Source organism: Pteropus vampyrus, unplaced genomic scaffold, assembly GCF_000151845.1.
Source record: "Pteropus vampyrus isolate Shadow unplaced genomic scaffold, Pvam_2.0 Scaffold200, whole genome shotgun sequence".
Lineage (NCBI taxonomy): Eukaryota > Metazoa > Chordata > Mammalia > Chiroptera > Pteropodidae > Pteropus > Pteropus vampyrus.
In genome coordinates this window covers 3252160-3272869 of record NW_011888981.1, presented here as the reverse complement: position 1 = coordinate 3272869, position 20710 = coordinate 3252160, and the positions used below count along the sequence as shown (strand labels likewise).

General features: G+C 32.5%; 1 protein-coding gene across 14 annotated transcripts in view; it reads left to right on the top strand.

Annotated features, from left to right (window-relative positions):
• BIRC6 (baculoviral IAP repeat containing 6) overlaps positions 1-20710 on the top strand; it is a 190377-nt gene that overhangs the window by 63942 nt on the left and 105725 nt on the right. For 9 of the 14 annotated variants that reach the window (XR_002783251.1, XR_002783252.1, XM_023537784.1 and 6 more), the window contains 12 exons: positions 54-185; positions 828-925; positions 2362-2509; positions 3346-3479; positions 8004-8150; positions 12786-12973; positions 13750-14082; positions 14326-14425; positions 16249-16463; positions 16628-16836; positions 17147-17493; positions 18116-18335. Coding sequence is in view for 12 of the 14 variants with exons in the window: in XM_023537784.1 (XP_023393552.1) it covers positions 54-185; positions 828-925; positions 2362-2509; positions 3346-3479; positions 8004-8150; positions 12786-12973; positions 13750-14082; positions 14326-14425; positions 16249-16463; positions 16628-16836; positions 17147-17493; positions 18116-18335 (2271 nt within the window). In the remaining 2 variants the exon portion in view is untranslated. The remainder of the gene's footprint in view (positions 1-53; positions 186-827; positions 926-2361; positions 2510-3345; positions 3480-8003; positions 8151-12785; positions 12974-13749; positions 14083-14325; positions 14426-16248; positions 16464-16627; positions 16837-17146; positions 17494-18115; positions 18336-20710) is intronic. The other 5 variants (XM_011372105.2, XM_023537785.1, XM_023537786.1 and 2 more) reach the window with 4 other exon arrangements.

Below are 20710 nucleotides of genomic sequence, written 5' to 3'. Positions count from 1 at the left end.
AATGTATGATTGGAAGCTCAAGATGAGTCTAAATGTCTGCTATTGTTTTACAGTTCAAAAGAAGGAAATGAGAGCCTGCTTTCAAAAACACGAAAATGTCTCTCAGACATTGTACGTGTTTGCTTCTTTGAGGCAGGACGAAGCATTGCCCATAAGTGTGCCCGATTTCTAGCTTTGTGCATTAGGTTGGTGATTTTTTTTTTTTAAGTTGAAAGTATACTTTTTTAGGTGTGCTTGCTGTTTGGCAGGTGATACCTTGTCTCTAGTGTAATATCTTTGTTGACTATATGTATAACTTAAACAAATTTTCAAAAGTTGATGAGGGTTATTGAGATTCTAAGAAATAATTTTAAATTTTAAGGGAAAATGTCATGTTAAATAAATCTATTAATAAAAGAAGTCTACTAGGCTTTTCTGCTTACTAGTAGCAGTTTGGGGACTTCCCCGCTTTTACTCTTACTTTCCCTGGTCATCTTTGGATCCTTTACCTGAGGCCTTATTCCCTGTTATATGACAGTCTTACCAGGCTTTTTTTTAACATTGTCCAGATCACTTTCTTTGGACCCTGAGACTCAAACTATCTAGAAAGTATTTAAGAGCTAATAGTCAATATTGACTGGACTGCTTGTTAGCCCCTTTCTGTAAAGAGAATGGTTTAATGTGTAAGAAAACAGTTACAAAGACTTTTAGTGTAATCAATCCCTACTCTTTTTGCTGTCTATCTATTTGAATGCAGATTTTTCTTATAATCAGTGCACCGTGTTTAGGTTGAATTTGGACCTTGAGTATTAAAGTATTTAAATTTTTTCTTTTAAAATTTTTTTTAGTAATGGCAAATGTGACCCATGTCAACCAGGATTTGGATCTGTTCTATTGAAGGCCTTACTTGATAATATGTCATTTTTACCTGCAGCTGCAACTGGTGGTATGTGAAATTAATTTAATCACTCATAACCGTAGTCAGAAAATATTTTACAGTATATTTAGTATTATTTAGTAATATTTTTCTTGATTATTCCCCTATCTTTCCCTGAAGTTTACTTTTTAAGGGGTTCTTATATTCTGATTGGATGCACAGGTAATCACTATTGAATAATGCTAGGAAAAAAATGGGCGAGTTAAGTATAATTATCAATTCATCTTATCCATATTTTTCTGTATTTCATTAAAATCATTGAGTTGTTTTTTTGTTTACTAACTATACATCAGATACCGCAAACTAAAATGCCAGTAAATACCAGAGAGACAACATAAATAAGTAAAATTGTCCATGCATATATTGTGTCCATGCATATGCTTTGTATGGCCAACTGGAATTCTCTACAACAGGCTAGTGGTTTTTGTTCCAGCACCTGAAGAGTGTAGAAATGCCATTTAAGAATGAATGTGGCTATCAAGTAGGAATTTACAGAGCAGTCTCCTAAAATAGCATGTATATAAAGTAATGGAGATTTTAAAAATGTTTTTTAATGTCTGCTGTTTTATGCTGCTGCTATGAAAGACTACTGATTTGCCCTTTTAAACCTAATGTTATTTTTTTGTAGACATTTCTATCTTTTGTCTTAGAAATAACCAACCCATTCAACAAGTTATCTCAGTGAGATAAATACATTTCACAAGGATTTGATCTTTGTGGTATACCAGAAAAAAAGCCTTTTCAAAGTTGGCGAATGGGTATTTTGTCAATATCTTAATTTAGGTAAAGAATCTCTTTATATTTACATTGAACATATATTGGATAAAACTATATAGAGTAGGATGTTTTGGGCTTGGTTGTTTACTTTAATAGTCTTTTGTGTTTAATACAATTTCTTGAGGATAGTCTTAGAGCTAGGATGCTGAAATTCTGGGGCATACTTAATTAGGTATCTCAAATTTCATAAAAGAGTCTTAAAATACATTATCATGATCATCTTTTAGCCATGTTGGTCTGTATCTAACTGGCAGTGTAGAATAACTATACTCCATTCACTTGCTGAAGCGTGTTATTTGTAGCTCACTGCCATCCATTGTTTTTGAAAATTTTAATGCAGAGAAACAGTATTTCAGAAAGGATGGCTTGAAGGCCTTGCTACCTCCACTTTTCCAGCTATTTTATAATGTCCCTCAGAATTATCTCATGTTATTAAAAACCTAAATGCCTAAGTGACTTGATATACTTCTGAAAAAATATGTTGGAACTTCTTTGTCAGTATCTTCTTAGAGTCCTCCAAGGAACAAGGAATTGGTCCTTCTTTGTAAGTTTCAGGTTGTAAGAAAATCTTTCTAGGAAAAGGACACGCTGATAAATATATAATCTGAAGTTTTCTTTGTTACAGAAAAATGAGAGGAAACACTGATTATTTCTGTTGTTATTTTCAGGTTCTGTCTATTGGTATTTTGTCTTATTGAATTATGTTAAAGATGAAGATTTGGCTGGGTGCAGTACAGCTTGTGCATCTTTGCTTACTGCTGTGTCCAGACAATTACAGGACAGGCTAACGCCAATGGAGGCTTTACTTCAGACAAGGTATTTTAAAATACATACTGACTAATAATAGTCCTTTTTGGACATGACACTGCCTTTGCACAGTTTAAAAACTAATTTTCTTTCAAAAGTACATTTTATTTATACTTAGACTTTTTCTAAATGATATTAGCCTAAGGTTTTCTTTTCCCGTTTTTTTTTGAAATGATTCCACAGTTTTGAAAGTCCTGAAATGGTTATTCAGAGGGCTAATTATATTAAAAATACTAAAAGGGGTATTTCTTGATAATGGAAGAAACATTTAAGGTAATTTGTTTCTCTGTTGTTAAAACTTTATAGGTGGAATTACATGAGTCACTTATAGCCTCTAACTAGTATTCTTCACCTGCTGATAATCTAAAACTTAAACATAATGAAATAAGAAATAGCTAAAAGTTAGATTTGAGTTCTTGCCCGATCTTCAGTATTTAAAGTAGAGTATTTTATTTAACGCAATGATTTTGTAATCTTTTTAGTATGGAAATCTTGATTTTGATGAAATTTTATTCAAAGCCTTTGAACTTTCTGCTGAGTCATTTTAGTGACTGAGGTGAGGGAGGGCCACCTCATACCTCTTCTGTGCTCAGTCTGCAGATGAAGATTCAGTCTGGGTTCATTAGCTATTAGCTTATTGGAATCACATTTATTGAGTCTCTGAACCATATCTTTTGGAGTATAGGTTTGCAAGGAACACAGTTGAGAGTCACTGAATATAATGGGTTAAATCTGGTTGTGTGCCCACCTGTCCTGTGTCAGACTTTTTTAAAACTAAGTAAATAAATAATTTGTTAATTAGATGGCTGACAGGAAAATTTTTAGGACATTATTTTATTTTTCAGATATGGATTATATAGCTCACCATTTGATCCAGTCCTCTTCGATTTGGAAATGAGTGGCTCTTCTTGTAAAAATGTATACAACAGCAACATTGGTGTCCAATCAGATGAAATTGACTTATCAGATGTTCTTTCAGGTAGTAACTTCATTTATTAAAGAAATTACAGAATTTTTTTTATCTTGGATTTAAGCTATCTTTGGCATAATACAATATAGTTACTATATGCTGTCTTTAAAAACTAAAATTTAGAACTTAACCTTAACATGCGTGAATCATTAAATTATTCGCCTTGATTTTTTAACTCACTCCTCAAAAAATGTTAAGGTTAATTTTGAAAGGGTTGTGAATTTGTTTTTTATATTTCTGTTTCATTGCATGTCAGTGACTTAAATACTCATAAGAGACTGTTTAAAATATTATTTCTTGTAGTCTTTTTTCAGTTTTATTTGGTGTGCCTTTGTTGTCCATAAAATCAAAGAATATGGCTATTTCATATTTCAAAAAATAAAATTCATATATATTAAGCAAAGATGCAGAAAGAAATAATTTGTTGCATCTACTGTCACACTCTCCTGAGGAAAACTGTGTACAGCGTTACATGTATCCTTGTTTACATTTCTGAAGAGTATGCTTTATTGGAATGTACAATGCTATATAATCTTTTCAAGTACTAGAATTTGGTGTTTATCTAGTTGTGTTAGATAAAGCGAAGGCTGTTTTATTATTTATTTGCTTCCATCTTTTGCACTTACTGAAAGCTCTGCTAGTAAACCAAAATGTTAGAAAATTTATTTGTAAACATATTAAGATAATCGCCACCTTAAATACATGTAGATTTTGGGAATTAGTCTGTGTTTATTTTTAAGTAAATTATGAATTGTGAAAAAAGCTAAAGAGAAAAATCAAATATAGAAATAAAAGTAAAATTCCTCAACTCCAACCTCTCTAACCCTCTTAGGTTACCATTGTTAATAGGATATTTAGCTATTTAGAATTGTTTGCTGTGCATGTTCATGAACGTTGTTAATGAAAGTGATTACACTACACTTACTAGCCCGTTACTTGCCATTTACTGACTTATGCTGCCTTGAGCATATGCTTCTATTTGATGATTTAGGCTCTGACTACTTCATGACAATCTGTCTTTATCCAAGTAACACATTATTTATGAGTGGAACTCAGAGGAGAGGTTAGAACTAGATATATAGATGCCTTCTGTATTCCTTAGGATAGACGGAGATCCATTATGGAGAGAAAATGTAAGGAGAAGACCATAAAGCTCAGGCCAAGCCAGGGAGTTAAATATGCAAGACTAGTTACATTCAGTATAGAATACCCAGGAGAAGGGACTTAGATATTGTGACTTATATGGATAAGTCTCCATATGAATGTCTCATCATTTTATTCCTCACTGTTAGTCCTTCTCCAGTGTTCCTCTTCTCAGTTAATGGTGTCAGTGGTACGAAACAAATCTGAATGTCATTCTCAATACCATTCTTTCTCATCTTCTACATAGAGGCTATCACCAGATCCTATCTATTTTTCCATTTCAACTCTGCTTACTTTCTTACCTCCCGTGATCACACTGATGACAGTCTTAAGCCACAACAGTCATCTTGAACCTGGACTATAATAATAGTTTTCTGATTGGTCTTTCTGCATCTGTTCTTGCCTCACTTCAGTACATCCTCCATTTTGCAACGAGTATGATCATTTATGAACACAAATCTGATCTCTTTACCTCTCGTTAAAATGTTTTTTATGTCTTCTCATTACTCTCTAGTCCAAAGTCTTTAATATAGAATATAAAATGATATGATCTGGCTATCTTTCCATTGCCACTGTTAGTCTCTTTTCTCTCTGGGTCAATGATTCTCTAAGTGTATTCCTTCAACCCCCTCAGGGTTCCTGAGATCCTTTAAGGGAGTTTGTGGGTCAACTGTTTTCATGATAGAACAATGTTGTTTGTTTTTTTCATTGCATTGACTTTTGTACTGATCGTGCAAAAAGCATGATGTTCTTCACTAGGTACTCGCAATAAAAAAATGCTAGTTTCACTTTAACTTACAAAATATCCTTGAACCAGTAAAAATTGTTAATTTTATTAAATTTTAAATATTTAAATTTTAATAAAATTACACTAATATAATTTTAATAAAATTATATTAATAAAATTTTAAATATTTCATGATGAAATGGGAAGTATGCATGAAACACTTATGCATACTGTAGAAGCCTGGCTGTTTCAAGGAAACATACTTGTGCAGTTATTTGAGCTGAACTAATTATTTCATGGAACACCATTTTTATTTGCAAGAATGACAGGGAAAATATGTGTATTCAGACTTGATTATTTGGCAGGTATTTTCTCAAAAATTTATAGAAAAAAACCTGCCTATCTGATAATCGGTACCTATCTAATTGATAGTGTTTGTTGCCAATGTTAAAAGTAGAACTTTTAAGCAAAAATTAGAATTTTAGGAAGTGTGTATCCCCTACAGTGAGCTTGACAGCTTCCCAGTACTTAAAGCCTTTTTTTTTTTTGATGGCGTATATTAGTGAATGTCATTTTGTGATATTAAATAATGAAATATGTTAACATAATGAAATGTGTTAACATTTGTAAGGTCTGTATATAGTCGTGAACTAGTATTTTCTAAATAATTAATGCATGATGTTCCAACATCATGCATGAGTGAAAGATTCTTTAAAAGTGCAAGATAGGCCAATTAAACTTAGTGCAATAGAGTTTGAAAAGTTTACTTTTGAAAAGTTACTGATATCAGATAAAATTTGCCAACTGAGGTTAGTACTTGGATGGGAGACCATCTAGGAAGACCAGGTGCTGTAGGCGGGAATAAAAAAAAGTTAAAAACTGGCCAACTGATCTTTAAACCGCCACTTGTGAAGTTTTTGAGTATGTAAGGCTATTAAAATCTTCCAAGACAACTACATGTTTGTCTTGGGTTGAATTTTTTTTCATATCCTATAAAAACAATATATTAAGCCTTTTGAGCCACACTTCTCTTATTCAGGCCCGGTTCTACGTCTGGAAGTGTACTTTTTCTTCTAATAAAACTTTTCTACTATATATATAAAAAAATATTAAAAACACATTTAATGCAGAAGCAGATAGGAAAATCCAGATATCCTGATAAGCCAGATTTTAAGGAGATTTGCAAAATGTAAAACATTGCTATTCTTCCATTAAGTTAATTTTATTTTAAAGTTATTCTTTTATCAAAGAGTGGTATTTTTATATCTAATGAGTTTATTACTGTTAAGAAATTTATTTAAAATATTTCATCTTAAAATCTCTTCTATGATAAATATCAATATATATATATAACCAATATAAGTGAAAGCTCTTTAGAGTTCTTAATTATTTGAAAGATCTGAGGAGTGCTTTTAGGATTGAAAAGTGTTCATTAACCGTATTGTTCTTTTATTTCCTCCTATGTGCCATGTTCCTTCCTATTGGAGAGATTTCATTCATTTTGTTTCTTCTGCCTAGATTACCCTGCTCCAATGGAATTAATACATAAAAATCTTTTATTCTTCCCATAAATCTCATTACCTCATCATGGAAGTATTTTATTACCCCTTGCCTTAGACCAATTTCCTCTTATTAGTTCTTTGAACTTTTTTTAAGTAAAATATTGTACTTTCTTTTTAAAAGTTCAATTGCATAATTAAGAGTTTAATGCCTCATAACCTCTAACACAGAATATGTGTTTATGACAACAGAGGCCTGTCCTTTTTCTTTTGTATCACCCACATCTTGTATTAAGTGCGCATTAAATATTTTTTTTAACACTTGTGTTAGGCCCAATGCTAGGCACCAGTGGACATTGGAAAACAGGTTATGGCAGTTTAGTCTTGCTTTTAATTTAGATCCTCCACTGTTGATGACAGTTTTTTTATCTCCTCATTCTTTCCATCTTGAGTTTCTGTGTTACTTTATCTGTTAATTCTGTTTAATGCTAATTCCAGAAAATTTGGAAAGTACTAAAAAAAAAAAAACTCTTCACCTTCATACCACGTACATTCTTAATTCTTTTGTTTGTCTGTTCAGTCTTCTTGCTATGGTTTTATTGCTGTGCTGTTATTGTTCATGTAGTTGTGACCATGTGATTTTTTTTTACTACAATATATGCTAATTTAAACTATTTGTATGAGTCTAAAGTAGTATACCTCATTCTAGAAAATTGGTGATATATACAAATTATAAAGAATCATTGATAGATAAATGTTAATATTTTAGAATGTTTCTTTAGTTTTTATTTAGTGTCGTATTTATACCGTTGATGTAGATGTATTCTGATTTTATGCATACTCAACAGATTAGGCAATAGCTAATATAAGTAGCTAGTTTATTATTTTTTTCCTCATTTAAAATCTATATCACTTGTTATTTCTTGTTAATGTGAATGGCCACTGGGTCGCTTTTATGCAACTCTGCTTTTGTAGCAAGGAAACTAGTATCTCCTATTTGTTAGTTTTCTTAATACCATGTCCATTGTTGAAGCACTGTATGAAGGTTGTGTGTTTACACATTTTCCTAATTAAAATTGGAGTAGGAATATAATTTTTAATATGTCTGTTGCCTTTTAAAGATTGATTCACATAACATAAAAACTTGTTTCTTTTCTGTATTAGGAAATGGAAAGGTCAGTAGTTGCACAGCTGCCGAAGGTAGTTTCACATCTCTCACTGGACTTCTGGAAGTTGAACCCCTACACTTTACTTGTGTGTCAACTAGTGATGGAACCAGAATAGAAAGGGATGATGCAAGTACGTTTACTGGTATATACCTTCTTTCATTATATACACTCTTGTATTATATAGTATTGCTATAATAACTGATATATAAGTATACATCAGTTTGTAGTATATGTATGTTCCTTTACTGTCTTTTTAAGCAGAAACTTAAAAGGAAGGACATTTTTGGGGGAAAATCATAAGTAGTTTTATATTTTCTAAGTCTGTTCATAGAGTTTTTTTCCTGCCCACTAATGCACTGCTTTGAACCTTTTTGTTTTTATGTATGTGAATTTTTAGAAGCCTTTTAAGTTAAAAAATATTAAACATAATGAAAGTAGAGGGAACATTACGATAGACTCTATATTTCTATTATCCAGCTTCAATAATCATCAGTTGATGGCCAGTCTTTTGTGTAGTTTTGGCATCTTAATGTTCTGTTTCTTGCATTTAAAGTTAAAAGTATATTTGCTCCAATGTCTTTGAAAAGGGTGAGATGAGTAAAAAGGGAATACTGTTTTTCCAGCTAGTTTAAAGCAGCTTTGGATATATGAACCAGTATTTGAGTGTGTTAAATGTATGGTAGTGTTGATGTTTTAATGAATAATTAGTGGGAAATTGCATTTATCCTTTACTTTCTTTAACAGTTTAACAGAAAATAAAAATGGTTTGCTTCAGAAATCATGAATAATTTAATCTTGCCCTTGGCTTCACAATGGCAGAGAGTTTTCAAAGAAACCTAACCAGTTCTTTATTTGAGTGCCTTTTTATTCAGTATCATCTTATATCTTCTAATTGTGGAAGAAACCACTAAGTGACATTTATGGCTTATGTAGTTACGATGGGAGTTTCAATTTAAAATTAAATTAAAATCTAATATTTCTTTTATATAGAGATACAGGAAACATCATAATTTATTTATGTTTGTTTTCTTGGACTATTATAGTCATTTTTGTAGAAACTTACACTTTATACTAGGATAGACATTCCATGACAAGAAATTGAATTTTCAGGGCTCTTTAGTAATCAGTTAGACTCTTTCTTGGAACTGTCATAAAAGTAAGTTAAGATTTTTTTATAAATCTTAATTAAAAAATAAGAAAACTTAATGTGTTTGAGTAAGTAATGTTTTCTGAAGATATAAAATTTAAAACAGATAAGAGATTAGGTTTGAGAAAGAAAAGTACTCCATCACATTCTCCATCCATTTCCTCTCCCACAAAAGAAGCCGTGGAACCAGTTGTTTTTCCAAAGATAGTCCATGCCTGTATAGTCAGTCACCTCTGTATTCCACCGAGACTGAAACCACCAGCAACAAAGGGATTTTTATTAAATGTTAGGGCATACTCTTGATTAGTGATCATAAGGTACTAGAAGATAACTGTGGTCTCTCAGCTTCCTGTTACTTCTTTTTGGAAACATGTTAATTGTGAAATATAATGCCCAATACAGAAAAGTACAGGAAACAGTTGTATAGCCCAGCAATTTATCAGAACATAAACCATCCACCAGGTCAAGAAATAATATTTCCAGCACTCTAAAACAGCAGTCCCCAACCTTTTTGACACCAGGGACCAGTGTTCCAGTGATCTGAGGTGGAGCTAAGGTGGTGATGCGCTAGTGCCGGGGAACGGCTGCAAATTCAGATGAAGCTTCACTCACTTGCCCACCACTCACCTCCTACTGTGAGGCCTGGTTCCCATTGGGCCATGGACCAGTGCCGATCTGCAGCCTGGGGGTTGGGGACCCCTGCTCTAATAGGTGTCTTTGTTCTCCTTTCCATTTATTTCTTCCTCCCTTTCTTCAGAAGATAAACACTGTTCTAGCTTTTGGCGTAATCATTTTTTTGTTTTTGTATTTTTGTGTCACCACTTAATTATGCATTCCTGAGCAGTGGTTGAGTAGGATTTATATAATATAAAATTGCATTTTTATTTTTTAGTCTGCCTTCTGTTTAACCTTAGGATTTATATCATTGCATATATGTAGATAGTCCTTTTTCATTGCTGTTTATGATTCTATTGTCTGAATAAAATAAATGTATCCACTGTTGATTTGTATACTATTGATTGACATTTGGGTTGTTGCATTGTGGCACTGTTAGTACTAATAGATACACTATTCTCTTGGATATGAATGTGGAAGCTAATTTGGTGCTTCATAGAGTTGTCCATATATTCAACTTTAGTAACTAACATTAAAGAAACACACTTCTTAATTTCCAAATACATGAGGATTTTCTAGTTATCTTATTATTGATTTCTATTTAAATTTGTTCACTGATCGAAAGAAATGCTCTGATTATCAAGCTTGCAAAATATGTTAAGAATTATAGTGGGTTAGCTTTTATAAGTATTCCATGAGTGCTTTATAATAATGTTTACTCAGCACTTGTTGGTGGAGTATATTCTATATATCCATTTGGACAAGTTTGCTAATTATGTATCTATTACTTTATCTACTTGGTTTTTTAGCTAATAAGACCAGTGTTAAATTTTTGTCATTGTACCTGTGGATTTGTCTATTTTAGTTTGAAACTACCCTACAAATTTAGAATGGTTGTATTTTTCTTGTGAATTGAATCTCTTATGATTACTAATTATCTCTTTATCTCTAAGATTGCTGTTTTTTCTAAAAGTAGTTTGTTTGGTATATATATACCTAGCATCAGCTTTCTTTTGGTCACTATTTGTATAGTGTATATTTTTCCTTCTTACTACATTTAGCTTTTCAGTGTCTCCTTATATTTTAGACATACTTTTAAAAGCAACATGTAGTTGGCTTTTTAAATTCCGCTATAGTAATTTTTTTAATTGGAATATTTAATTTACACTTAATGTAATTACTGATGTACATGTGTTTGAATCTACCATGTTTTTTATTTATTCTGTTAGGTTTCTCATCTTGTCAGTAATTTCTTTATCTCTCTCTCTCTCTCTCTCTTTTTTTTTTTGGTGATTATATTTTTATTGGTCTATTTTTAACTTTTTACTGTTTTTAGCGGTATCCGAGAGACCATAATACATACATACCCTTGACATCTAGAAATTCAGTTCTTATTTTTACCTTACAGTACATATATCTTTGCTGTTTTTCTGATTTTTATCTCTTTTATCTCTTTTACTCTTTTGTGCTTCCTAGGACTTCCTGCATGATATAATAGAAATGGTGATAATAGTCATCTTTTTTCTTGTTATATCTTTTTATATCTAGTTTTTAAGGCCCTTTGTATAAAAATTGAAAAGGGTACTGAAAGCTCAGATTGTGGAAAAGATTTTAAAATTAGTTTTGTAGTGTCATGATGACTTGTCCTTGGATTGTTTATGTCTCTTATGTGTTTGTAGTGACAGTTAATTTTTCCATAAACTTTTTTGGGGCATTAGATTTTAAAATCAGTAAAGGGCTAAAGTGTACCCATGGTTAATATTGAAAATCACTTAAATTATACCAACAGTGCAAGTACAACATAAATGCTTCAGTAAGTCTAATAATTTTCCCTCTGGAGTTGGAATTACTAGCTTTTGCTTTGGCAGAAAATTAGATGGAACAGATGTATTTCATTTTTGAGCACTCAGCTTATGTGAGATATGATTTTTCTTTCTTTGACCAGGCTTATATAAAGTTGAATTTGTGTAAGTTTAATGAGGTACATTGGTTTTAATCCTAGTTTGACTAATCTCAGCTCTACAGGGTAACTTCTTTGAGTCCTTCTTTACTTAATCAACTGAAAAACAGAATCATAGTACCTGCCCCTCAGGGTTGCTCATCCGTTGAATATAGTAATTAACTGAAACAGTATCACATGGTAATGCACACTAAACATTCGCTATTGTAGCAGTTACCTTTCTACCAATGTAACTTCCTAGTAAAGTCCTGTTACAAATATTAATGCTGTTGTTAGACTTGACCTCTACTTCTTGTTTGTGCTGACTTGTTTATGCTGTGTAATGGTTTTTATCTCAGCTTTTTCCCAAATTGTTTTTCACAAATATTAGCCAATATTTAATGGGAAAAAAGTTCTTTTGTAATGCATGTTTGAATAACATTGAAAAGGAAAGTCAGCTTAGCTTAAAGGATTTCATAGACTTTTAATGATGATAATGTTCATGGGTAAGCAGTATATGCCTGACTTATTTGACTATGCGTGGGACATGCTTCTCTCCATATTAGTGTTCTAGGAAGCATATGGTAGGAAACTGCTTTACACATTCTATGTGGGCCAGACTCTGTGTAGGCTATGCTTTAAAATGAGGAAATAAGTGTTGTCAGTTTTTTAAATGGTGTTCTTATAATTGAAAGTTTTTTTGAGCTTTTTGGGAGAGGGAGCAGGAAGTGTTGCTTATAAGCAATCTTAGTAAAGCAAATTTCATTATTCTCAAATTGTATGATAAGATTACTCTCATTTTGTATTTTCATGTTAGCCATTTTAAATGAAATTTCTATGCTGCAAATATTTTTAAACTTAGAAGTATAGTAATTTTTCTTTGATTTAGAAGTCATTCCTGTATCCCTTAAACACGAATGCTATTATTATCATTAAGGTTCTCTTATTTATACTCTCTAGCTTTCAGAATGAAAATTAACTATAGTTTTTGTGTCAGAATGGTATAGTAATTTCAATATGTTTCTCTGTGAATCTTTCCTTCATCCTATTTTTTTTTTCCCCTTGTCTTATGCCAGTGAGTTCCTTCGGGGTTACTCCTGCAGTAGGTGGACTATCATCTGGGACAGTTGGGGAAGCTTCGACAGCCCTGAGTTCAGCAGCCCAGGTAGCTTTGCAGTCTCTCTCTCATGCAATGGCTTCAGCCGAGCAACAGCTACAGGTGCTGCAAGAGAAACAGCAGCAGCTTTTGAAGCTTCAGCAACAGGTTGGAGACTATTTGGCTCTTTGTTCATGCTGTCTCTAAACTTCAAAAGCTGAAAAAGTACTGTAAAAATGACCATTATTTTCGTAAAGGAAAGTAGGTTGACCGATGTGAACTAATCATTTTCTTCAAAAAATGGAGGTAATGTCTTTGTGATATATTTACATTTTTAAAAATTGTATAAATGCATTTTATTTGATATATATATCTGAGGAAATAGAATTGATACTTTTTTTGCAGTCTTTAAGTAAAATCCATTCTTACTATGTTTAAACACTCTTGGTCAGACATTACAGTTACCAGTTACTATTTTATAGAATTGAAGAACCTAAAACAACTTTTTAAAGACCAGTTAAATTAAGTGAATTAAAATTTAGTAACAATGATATGTCTTGGAGATTTCATCGTGGTTTAAATGCCGTATGCAATTCCAGGTGACAAATTGTATCAGGTGAGGAAACATGAAAGTCCAATTCCCATTAATTGTTTTGAGGAAAACTTTGTTTTCTTATTTACATTTACGTGTTCTGCTTCCTTTGCACCTTTTCTTTGAGAAGGTCCTAATTCCCAAATATTCAGGAAGTTTATATCAAATATTTAACGAAGTGTATATATAGCAAAGAAATACCCTATTTTTGTTTTCCATTTTGTATTTTATTTCATTTTTATTTAACTAGGATCCAGTTAATCATGTTTATCTTCAATATATACCTGTCTAGTTCCCCACAGTTTAGGTAGCCAGGGGTAGTCTATATTTGTTGCTTTTACTTCTTTTACAGAAAGCAAAGCTGGAAGCCAAGTTACATCAGACAACAGCTGCAGCAGCTGCAGCAGCGTCAGCAGCATCAGCAGCATCAGCAGCAGGTCCCGTTCACAACTCTGTGCCTTCCAACCCAGTGGCAGCCCCTGGATTCTTCATTCATCCATCCGATGTTATTCCACCCACTCCAAAAACAACACCACTTTTTATGACTCCACCACTCACACCACCCAATGAAGCAGTTTCCGTTGTGATTAATGCCGAACTTGCACAGCTTTTCCCAGGCTCAGTTATTGATCCCCCAGCAGTCAATCTTGCTGCACATAACAAAAATTCCAGCAAGTCCAGAATGGTAAATTATTATATTCTAAATAGGTGTTCGCTTAGATATTTAAAAATATTTTGAAAAATACACATACTTTAGAAGGCAAAATGTGATTATACCAACTTGATAAATGAAATTTGATTATTTTCTTTTATAAAATATTACAGAATGTACATTAGGAAATGAGATGCGCCAATTTGATATTATGGTTCTTAGTTTTTAAATGGCAAGAGTAACATCAACATAGAGTTATACTTCTTTCTTTTCTAGAATCCACTTGGTTCTGGTCTAGCCCTTGCAGTTTCTCATGCTTCTCATTTTCTTCAACCTCCACCTCACCAGTCCATTATTATAGAACGAATGCATTCAGGTAATTGTTGACTTTCTTAAAATATTTTTCTTGCCTCGTCTGTTAGCCCTTTGAAGACTTAATATTCTGTAGTTTGATTTCCCTTTGCAAATAAATCACATTTGCTCTTGGATAAGTACATTTTACTAAGAATAAGCACTACATAAGGCTCAAAGTAAGTGCTCACCAAAGTGAAGGGAGGAATGCTGCCGAATAGTTTCACTCATTCTATCTAAACAGTGGATTTGATCTATATATGAATCTCACCTATTGAACTATGATTAACATAAATATTTGCCTCCAGTGTAGCTGCTCAGTTACCATTACACTAGAAATTACACTTAAAGCAGTAGTATTCCTACCACTAGCATTCTGGTATTGGAACTGTTTCTTGAGAATAGCAGCAAGAATTACTGCTAATTATAATAATTGAGTAAGGTTAATAACATTTCATGATCTCTGGATAATTCATATTTTACCCTGCTTATATGCTAGAGACCTGTGATCAGGATAGGTGCTTTGGATTAGAGTATGTTTACTAATAAGCTATAGGCAGTTTTTACCTAACAGTCCTACCAACTGTTGGACTTGAGCAGTAGCAGAATTCAACAAAATCCTCAGATATGTTTTATAGGAAGAAGTACATGAATACAGTACATACTGTATCATATCATTTTTCTTTTATATAAACAGTTGAACTTTATTGCAGTGGGCTGTTTCCTTTTTGGAAGAGAGTTTTTAAAAAATAATAAAAGTTAATAGTTTTTTCTGCATAACTAATCATTGGTAACAACATTAGTGTTGATAACATTTAAAATGAAATTTGCTGCTGTTCAGTCTTATGAAATGTGAGGAGTTGTTTACACCGTGATTTGGTTTTTTAATCTATGGAATTGACTGTGGCATATAACCGCCCTGAGGAGGAAAATTATGAATTTTGTTGTTTAATAGTTTTTCTGTTAAGAAAAGTATTGGTAACTGCCTTTTTTAATTTAAACTATTCCCATGGAGTTTAGCTCTGGTCTTGGAAGTTTAATTTAATTGAGTTCCTTCACTATAAAATGTAGATGATAAGGTTACTAGCTGCTCCTTAACCTAACCCAATAAAAAAAGATAAAGAATTAAAATACTATTAGTGATTTTACTTACTGTTTCATTAATTGAACTTCTTCCTGAAATGTGTGTGAGATGAGTGATACAAATCTGCTTTCTCTTCCATTCCTCTCAGATCGTTTGTGCCTTTCATTAGTGTGAGCATCTCACCTTGCTGAGTGATTCTAGTGCTTACACAAAAAAGACATACTACCTCTTTAGTGTGGCCCTTAAGAGTAAGCCAGTACTTCATCTGATACTGAGCTGAAGAGACAGTGATGTGTCAGTACTGGGGGAAAACGTTGAGATAAGCTGAATCTGTCTCCATTGGAGGACCTTCCTAAGTTTTTTTTTTTTTAGTGGTAATAATGACCACTTGTTATTTCAGTCTTATACTTTTACTTTGCATTTTAACTCTATAAGAGGCTTAAGAAAACTAAAATCAGGTAATAGAATTTAGTATTAATGTGTCTATATGTGAAAAAAAAAAATGACCAAATAGCCAAAAGAAGATAAGTACTTTATAGAGTTAATCTATATACTATTTTTATTTAACTTTTTCCTCGGATGTTTTAAATTAAATTTATGTGTACAGTTGATAGTACATTTTTAACTTAAGTCTTGGAGTTCAAACTTACATAGATTGAAGTTTCAGAAATTTTAAGATGATTTTTCCAAATATTTTTTTCGATATATCTTTCTATTAATTGATATATGGTATTTTTGGTCAACTGTTATTTTCCCTCTCATAGGAGCAAGGAGGTTTGTGACCTTGGATTTTGGTAGACCAATACTGTTGACAGATGTATTGATTCCCACTTGTGGAGACTTGGCCTCCTTGTCAATTGACATTTGGACATTAGGAGAAGAGGTGGATGGGAGGCGCTTGGTAGTGGCAACTGATATAAGCACCCACTCACTAATTCTTCATGACTTGATACCACCTCCTGTGTGCAGATTCATGAAGGTAAAGAACTTCAAGAAAGTGAATTGATACGTTTTTCTATGTTTCTGAAAAGTTATGAAAAATATACAGACATATGATTTGAAAGTATAACTGTATCTTTTAAAATATATTATTCAGATTTTTATTGGTGCAGATGGACATGTACATATAATTTCTCATTCCAGATCACGGTCATTGGACGTTATGGAAGTACCAATGCCAGAGCCAAAATCCCTTTAGGATTTTACTATGGTCATACCTACATCTTGCCTTGGGAGAGTGAACTAAAATTAATGCATGATCCTCTAAGAGGAGAAGGAGAATATGCAAACCAACCAGAAATTGATCAGCATTTAGCAATGATGGTTGCTCTACAGGAGGATATACAGTGCAGGTTGGTAGAAAATTACAGTAGAATTTAATCTTACTGAAATCCTACATTTTGTTTAATGTCTTGCATATAATTGTTAAGAAATTTCTTGTAAGTGTATAGAAAAGAATAGATGGAAGATGTTAGCATATTATAATAAAGCATTAATATAATGTGATTTAATAATTAGCTCTATTTAATACTTACCAAATAATTAATTTTTTTAATGGTTGTGTGTTAACATGTTTTAGAAATTTAATTTTTAGTGTGTATCTACATGTACATCAAAGAATATTATGGGAATTATTTTGTACATTTATCTTTTTACTTATAGGTATAACTTAGCTTGTCATCGACTGGAAACTCTTTTGCAAAGTATTGATCTTCCTCCTCTCAACAGTGCTAACAATGCACAGTACTTCTTGCGAAAGCCAGACAAAGCAGTTGAGGAAGACAGTAGAGTTTTTTCCTCCTATCAGGATTGTATTCAGCTACAGCTTCAACTAAATTTGGCTCATAATGCAGTGCAGAGACTCAAAGTAGCTCTAGGTGCAAGTAGGAAGATGTTGAATGAAACATCAGATCCAAAAGATTTAATTCAGACGTCTTCCACAGAGCAGTTACGTACTATCATCAGATATTTATTGGATACTTTGCTCAGCCTCCTTCACTCTACCAATGGTTTGTATTTGGCTTAAGTACTTTGAAGACTAGAAATATGTTTGATGGAATCTTATTGCATATTTGATTGTGTTGATATTTCATGGATATTGTTATCCTTTCTAATGTATTTATGAAATGTATTCTTTAAGTTAATTCAAAATATTTAAGTTAATTCAACATATTTTTATTTGTTTTTCTTATATGGATTTTTGATTATTTCTTTTCTTGAGTTTCTGCTATTGAAGTGCCACATCATTGTGTTACTGGCAAAATAAATATTATTTAGGAGTGATACAGTGAAAACCATTAATAATTGCTAATTTAATATGGAGCTGTCATTTTCTAGCCAGGAGATATTTTTGATCATTACAGATGCATACACAAACACACGTAGTCACATAGCCATCTCATATACCTTACTGCACATACAAGAAATATAGTGGATTTAATTGCTAACTCTTCTATTCCTCAGATATTTAGTAATTAAATTTCTAGATACAAGGAGTAAATAAATGAATGAATAAATAGAATATAATTGTATACTGATTGCTGGTGAAGAAGAAAACATCTAGGCATACCAGTTTTCATATTAGAGCATACACTTAAATGGGAAATTTTATTGTTTTCTTTCTTGTAATAGGACACTCTGTTCCTGCAGTTTTGCAGAGCACATTTCATGCCCAGGCTTGTGAAGAGCTTTTTAAACACTTGTGCATCAGTGGAACCCCAAAGATACGGTTGCATACTGGTCTTCTTCTTGTTCAACTCTGTGGTGGTGAAAGATGGTGGGGTCAGTTTCTTTCCAATGTTCTTCAGGAATTGTACAATTCAGAGCAGCTTCTCATCTTTCCACAGGATAGGTAGGTCAGAAAATAAATATTAAACTTATTTGTTATTAATGATTTATACTTGTCACAGATTTTGAAATCTTCTGTGTATGGATACTGGGTGTGGAAAAATGGAGCATGTTTATTTCAGAGTTTGAGGAATGCCCAGTGAAGGGCATATGAAGAAGACTATGCGTGATACAACCAGACTACATTCTTTAGTTTCCTTATCGAATCTGTGGAGTTTATAGATCTTTGTTTACAAGTATTTCCTATCAGATCATGTTAGTTTATGTGTTAAATGTGTTTTTCTGAGGCTCTGATAAAGTTCTCGCTCCCCGATTTCTCGTGCATAAAGTTAGAAAATACAACCTGTAGCTTGAAGAAAAGCTGATTTTAACATTATACCTTCAGATATCTTGCTAAGAACCAAATGTTTTATCATTACTATGTTAAATTTTAATGTAAATTATTTTTCCTTTATTTTTTTTATTCATTTTTTTGAACAACAAATTTGTTTTTTTTTTCAAATTGTGGATGTTTGACTTAGAGATCACTTTTTAGCAGGGTTGGTTCCTCTTCTTGACTTGCAGGTGGTTTTCTTGTGTCTTCACATGGCTTTTCCTCTATTTTATTGTTTTAATTACAGTTGACATTCAATATTATACTTGTTTCAGGTGTACAGTATAGCTGTAGAAATTATGTAATATATGAAGTGATCCCTCTGATTAGTCTAGTACCCACTTGGCATATACATAATTATCACAATATTATTGACTGTATTCCCTATGCTGTACTTTATATTCCTGTGACTATTTTGTGATAGTCACCACCAATTTGTACTTCTTAATCCCTTCACCTTTTCACTTAGCCCCACAATGTCCTTCCCATCTGGAAACCACCATTTTGTTCTCTGTATCTATGAATCTGTTTCTGTTTTGTTTGTTCATTTATTTTATTCTTTTAGATCCCATGTATAAATGAGATCATATGGTATTTGTCTTTCTCTGTCAGTATTTCACCTTGCATAATACTTCTGGGTCTACTCATGTTGTCACAAATGCTAGGATTCTATTGTTTATTTATTTTTAATGGCTGAGTAATCGTCCATCATATATATGTACCACAACTTCTTTATCTAATTGTCTATTGACACTTAGATCTTTCATATCTTGACTGTTATAAATAGTACTGTAGTGAACATAGAGGTGCATGTATCTTTTTGAGTTTTAGTGTTTTGGATTTCTTCACGTAAATACCCAGAATTGGAATTACTGGGTCATAAAGTAGTTCTAATTTCAATTTTTTGAGGAACCTCCATACTGTTTTCCATGGTGGCTGCACCGTGGAATCCCACCAACAGTGCACGAGGGTTCTCTTTTTTACATATCCTCGCCAACACTTGCTGTTTGTTGATGTATTGAAGATTGCTATTCTGACAGATGTGAGGTGATATCTCATTATGGTTTTTAAATTGTATTTCTCTGATGAGTAGTGATGTTGATCATATTTTTATATATCTATTGGCCATCTGTATGTCCTCTTTGGAGAAATATTTATTCAGGTCTGCTGCCTATTTTTTAATTGGATGTTTTTTTTTGGTGTTGAGTTATATGAGTTTTTTTATAAATTTTGGATATTAACCCCTTATCAGATGTATCATAGGCAAATATCTTCTCCAAATCAGTTGGTTGTCTTTTCATTTTCTTGGTGGTTTCCTTTGCTGTTCAAAACTTTTTAATTTTCTTTAATTTGCTTATTGTTTTCTTTTGTTTCCCTTGCCTGAAGAGATATATCAGAAAAAAATATTACTAAGAGCAATGTCAGAGTTCACTGCCTATGTTTTCTTCTTCTCAGAGTTTTATGGTTTAAGGTCTTACATTTAAGTCTTTAATCCATTTTGAGTTTATTCTTTTATATGGTGTAAGAAGGTAGTCCAGTTCCATTTTTTTGCATGTATCTCCAGTTTTCCCAACACTTTATCGAATAGACTGTCTTTACCCCATTGTATATTCTTGTCATCTTTGTTGTAGATTAGTCAATCATGTAGCTGTAGGTTTGTTTATAGGCTCTACAGATATTATCTGTCTGGCACTATTATTAACAGTGCCATGCTGTTTTGATTACTGTAGCCTTGTAATATAATTCAATATCAGGTAGTGTGATACCTCCAACTTTGTTCTTTCTCAAGATTGCTGTGGCCATTCAGATCTTTTGTGGTTCTATATAAATTTTAAAATTATTTGTTCTAGTTCTATGAAAAATTCCAGTGGTATTTTGATAGGGATTGCATTGAATCTGTAGATTGCTTTGTGTAGTATGGACATTTTAACGATGTTAATTCTTCCTCTCTATGAGCACAGTAAGAGGATGACGGGGTTCCCAGCAGCCTTCTGTTTCACCCTGAC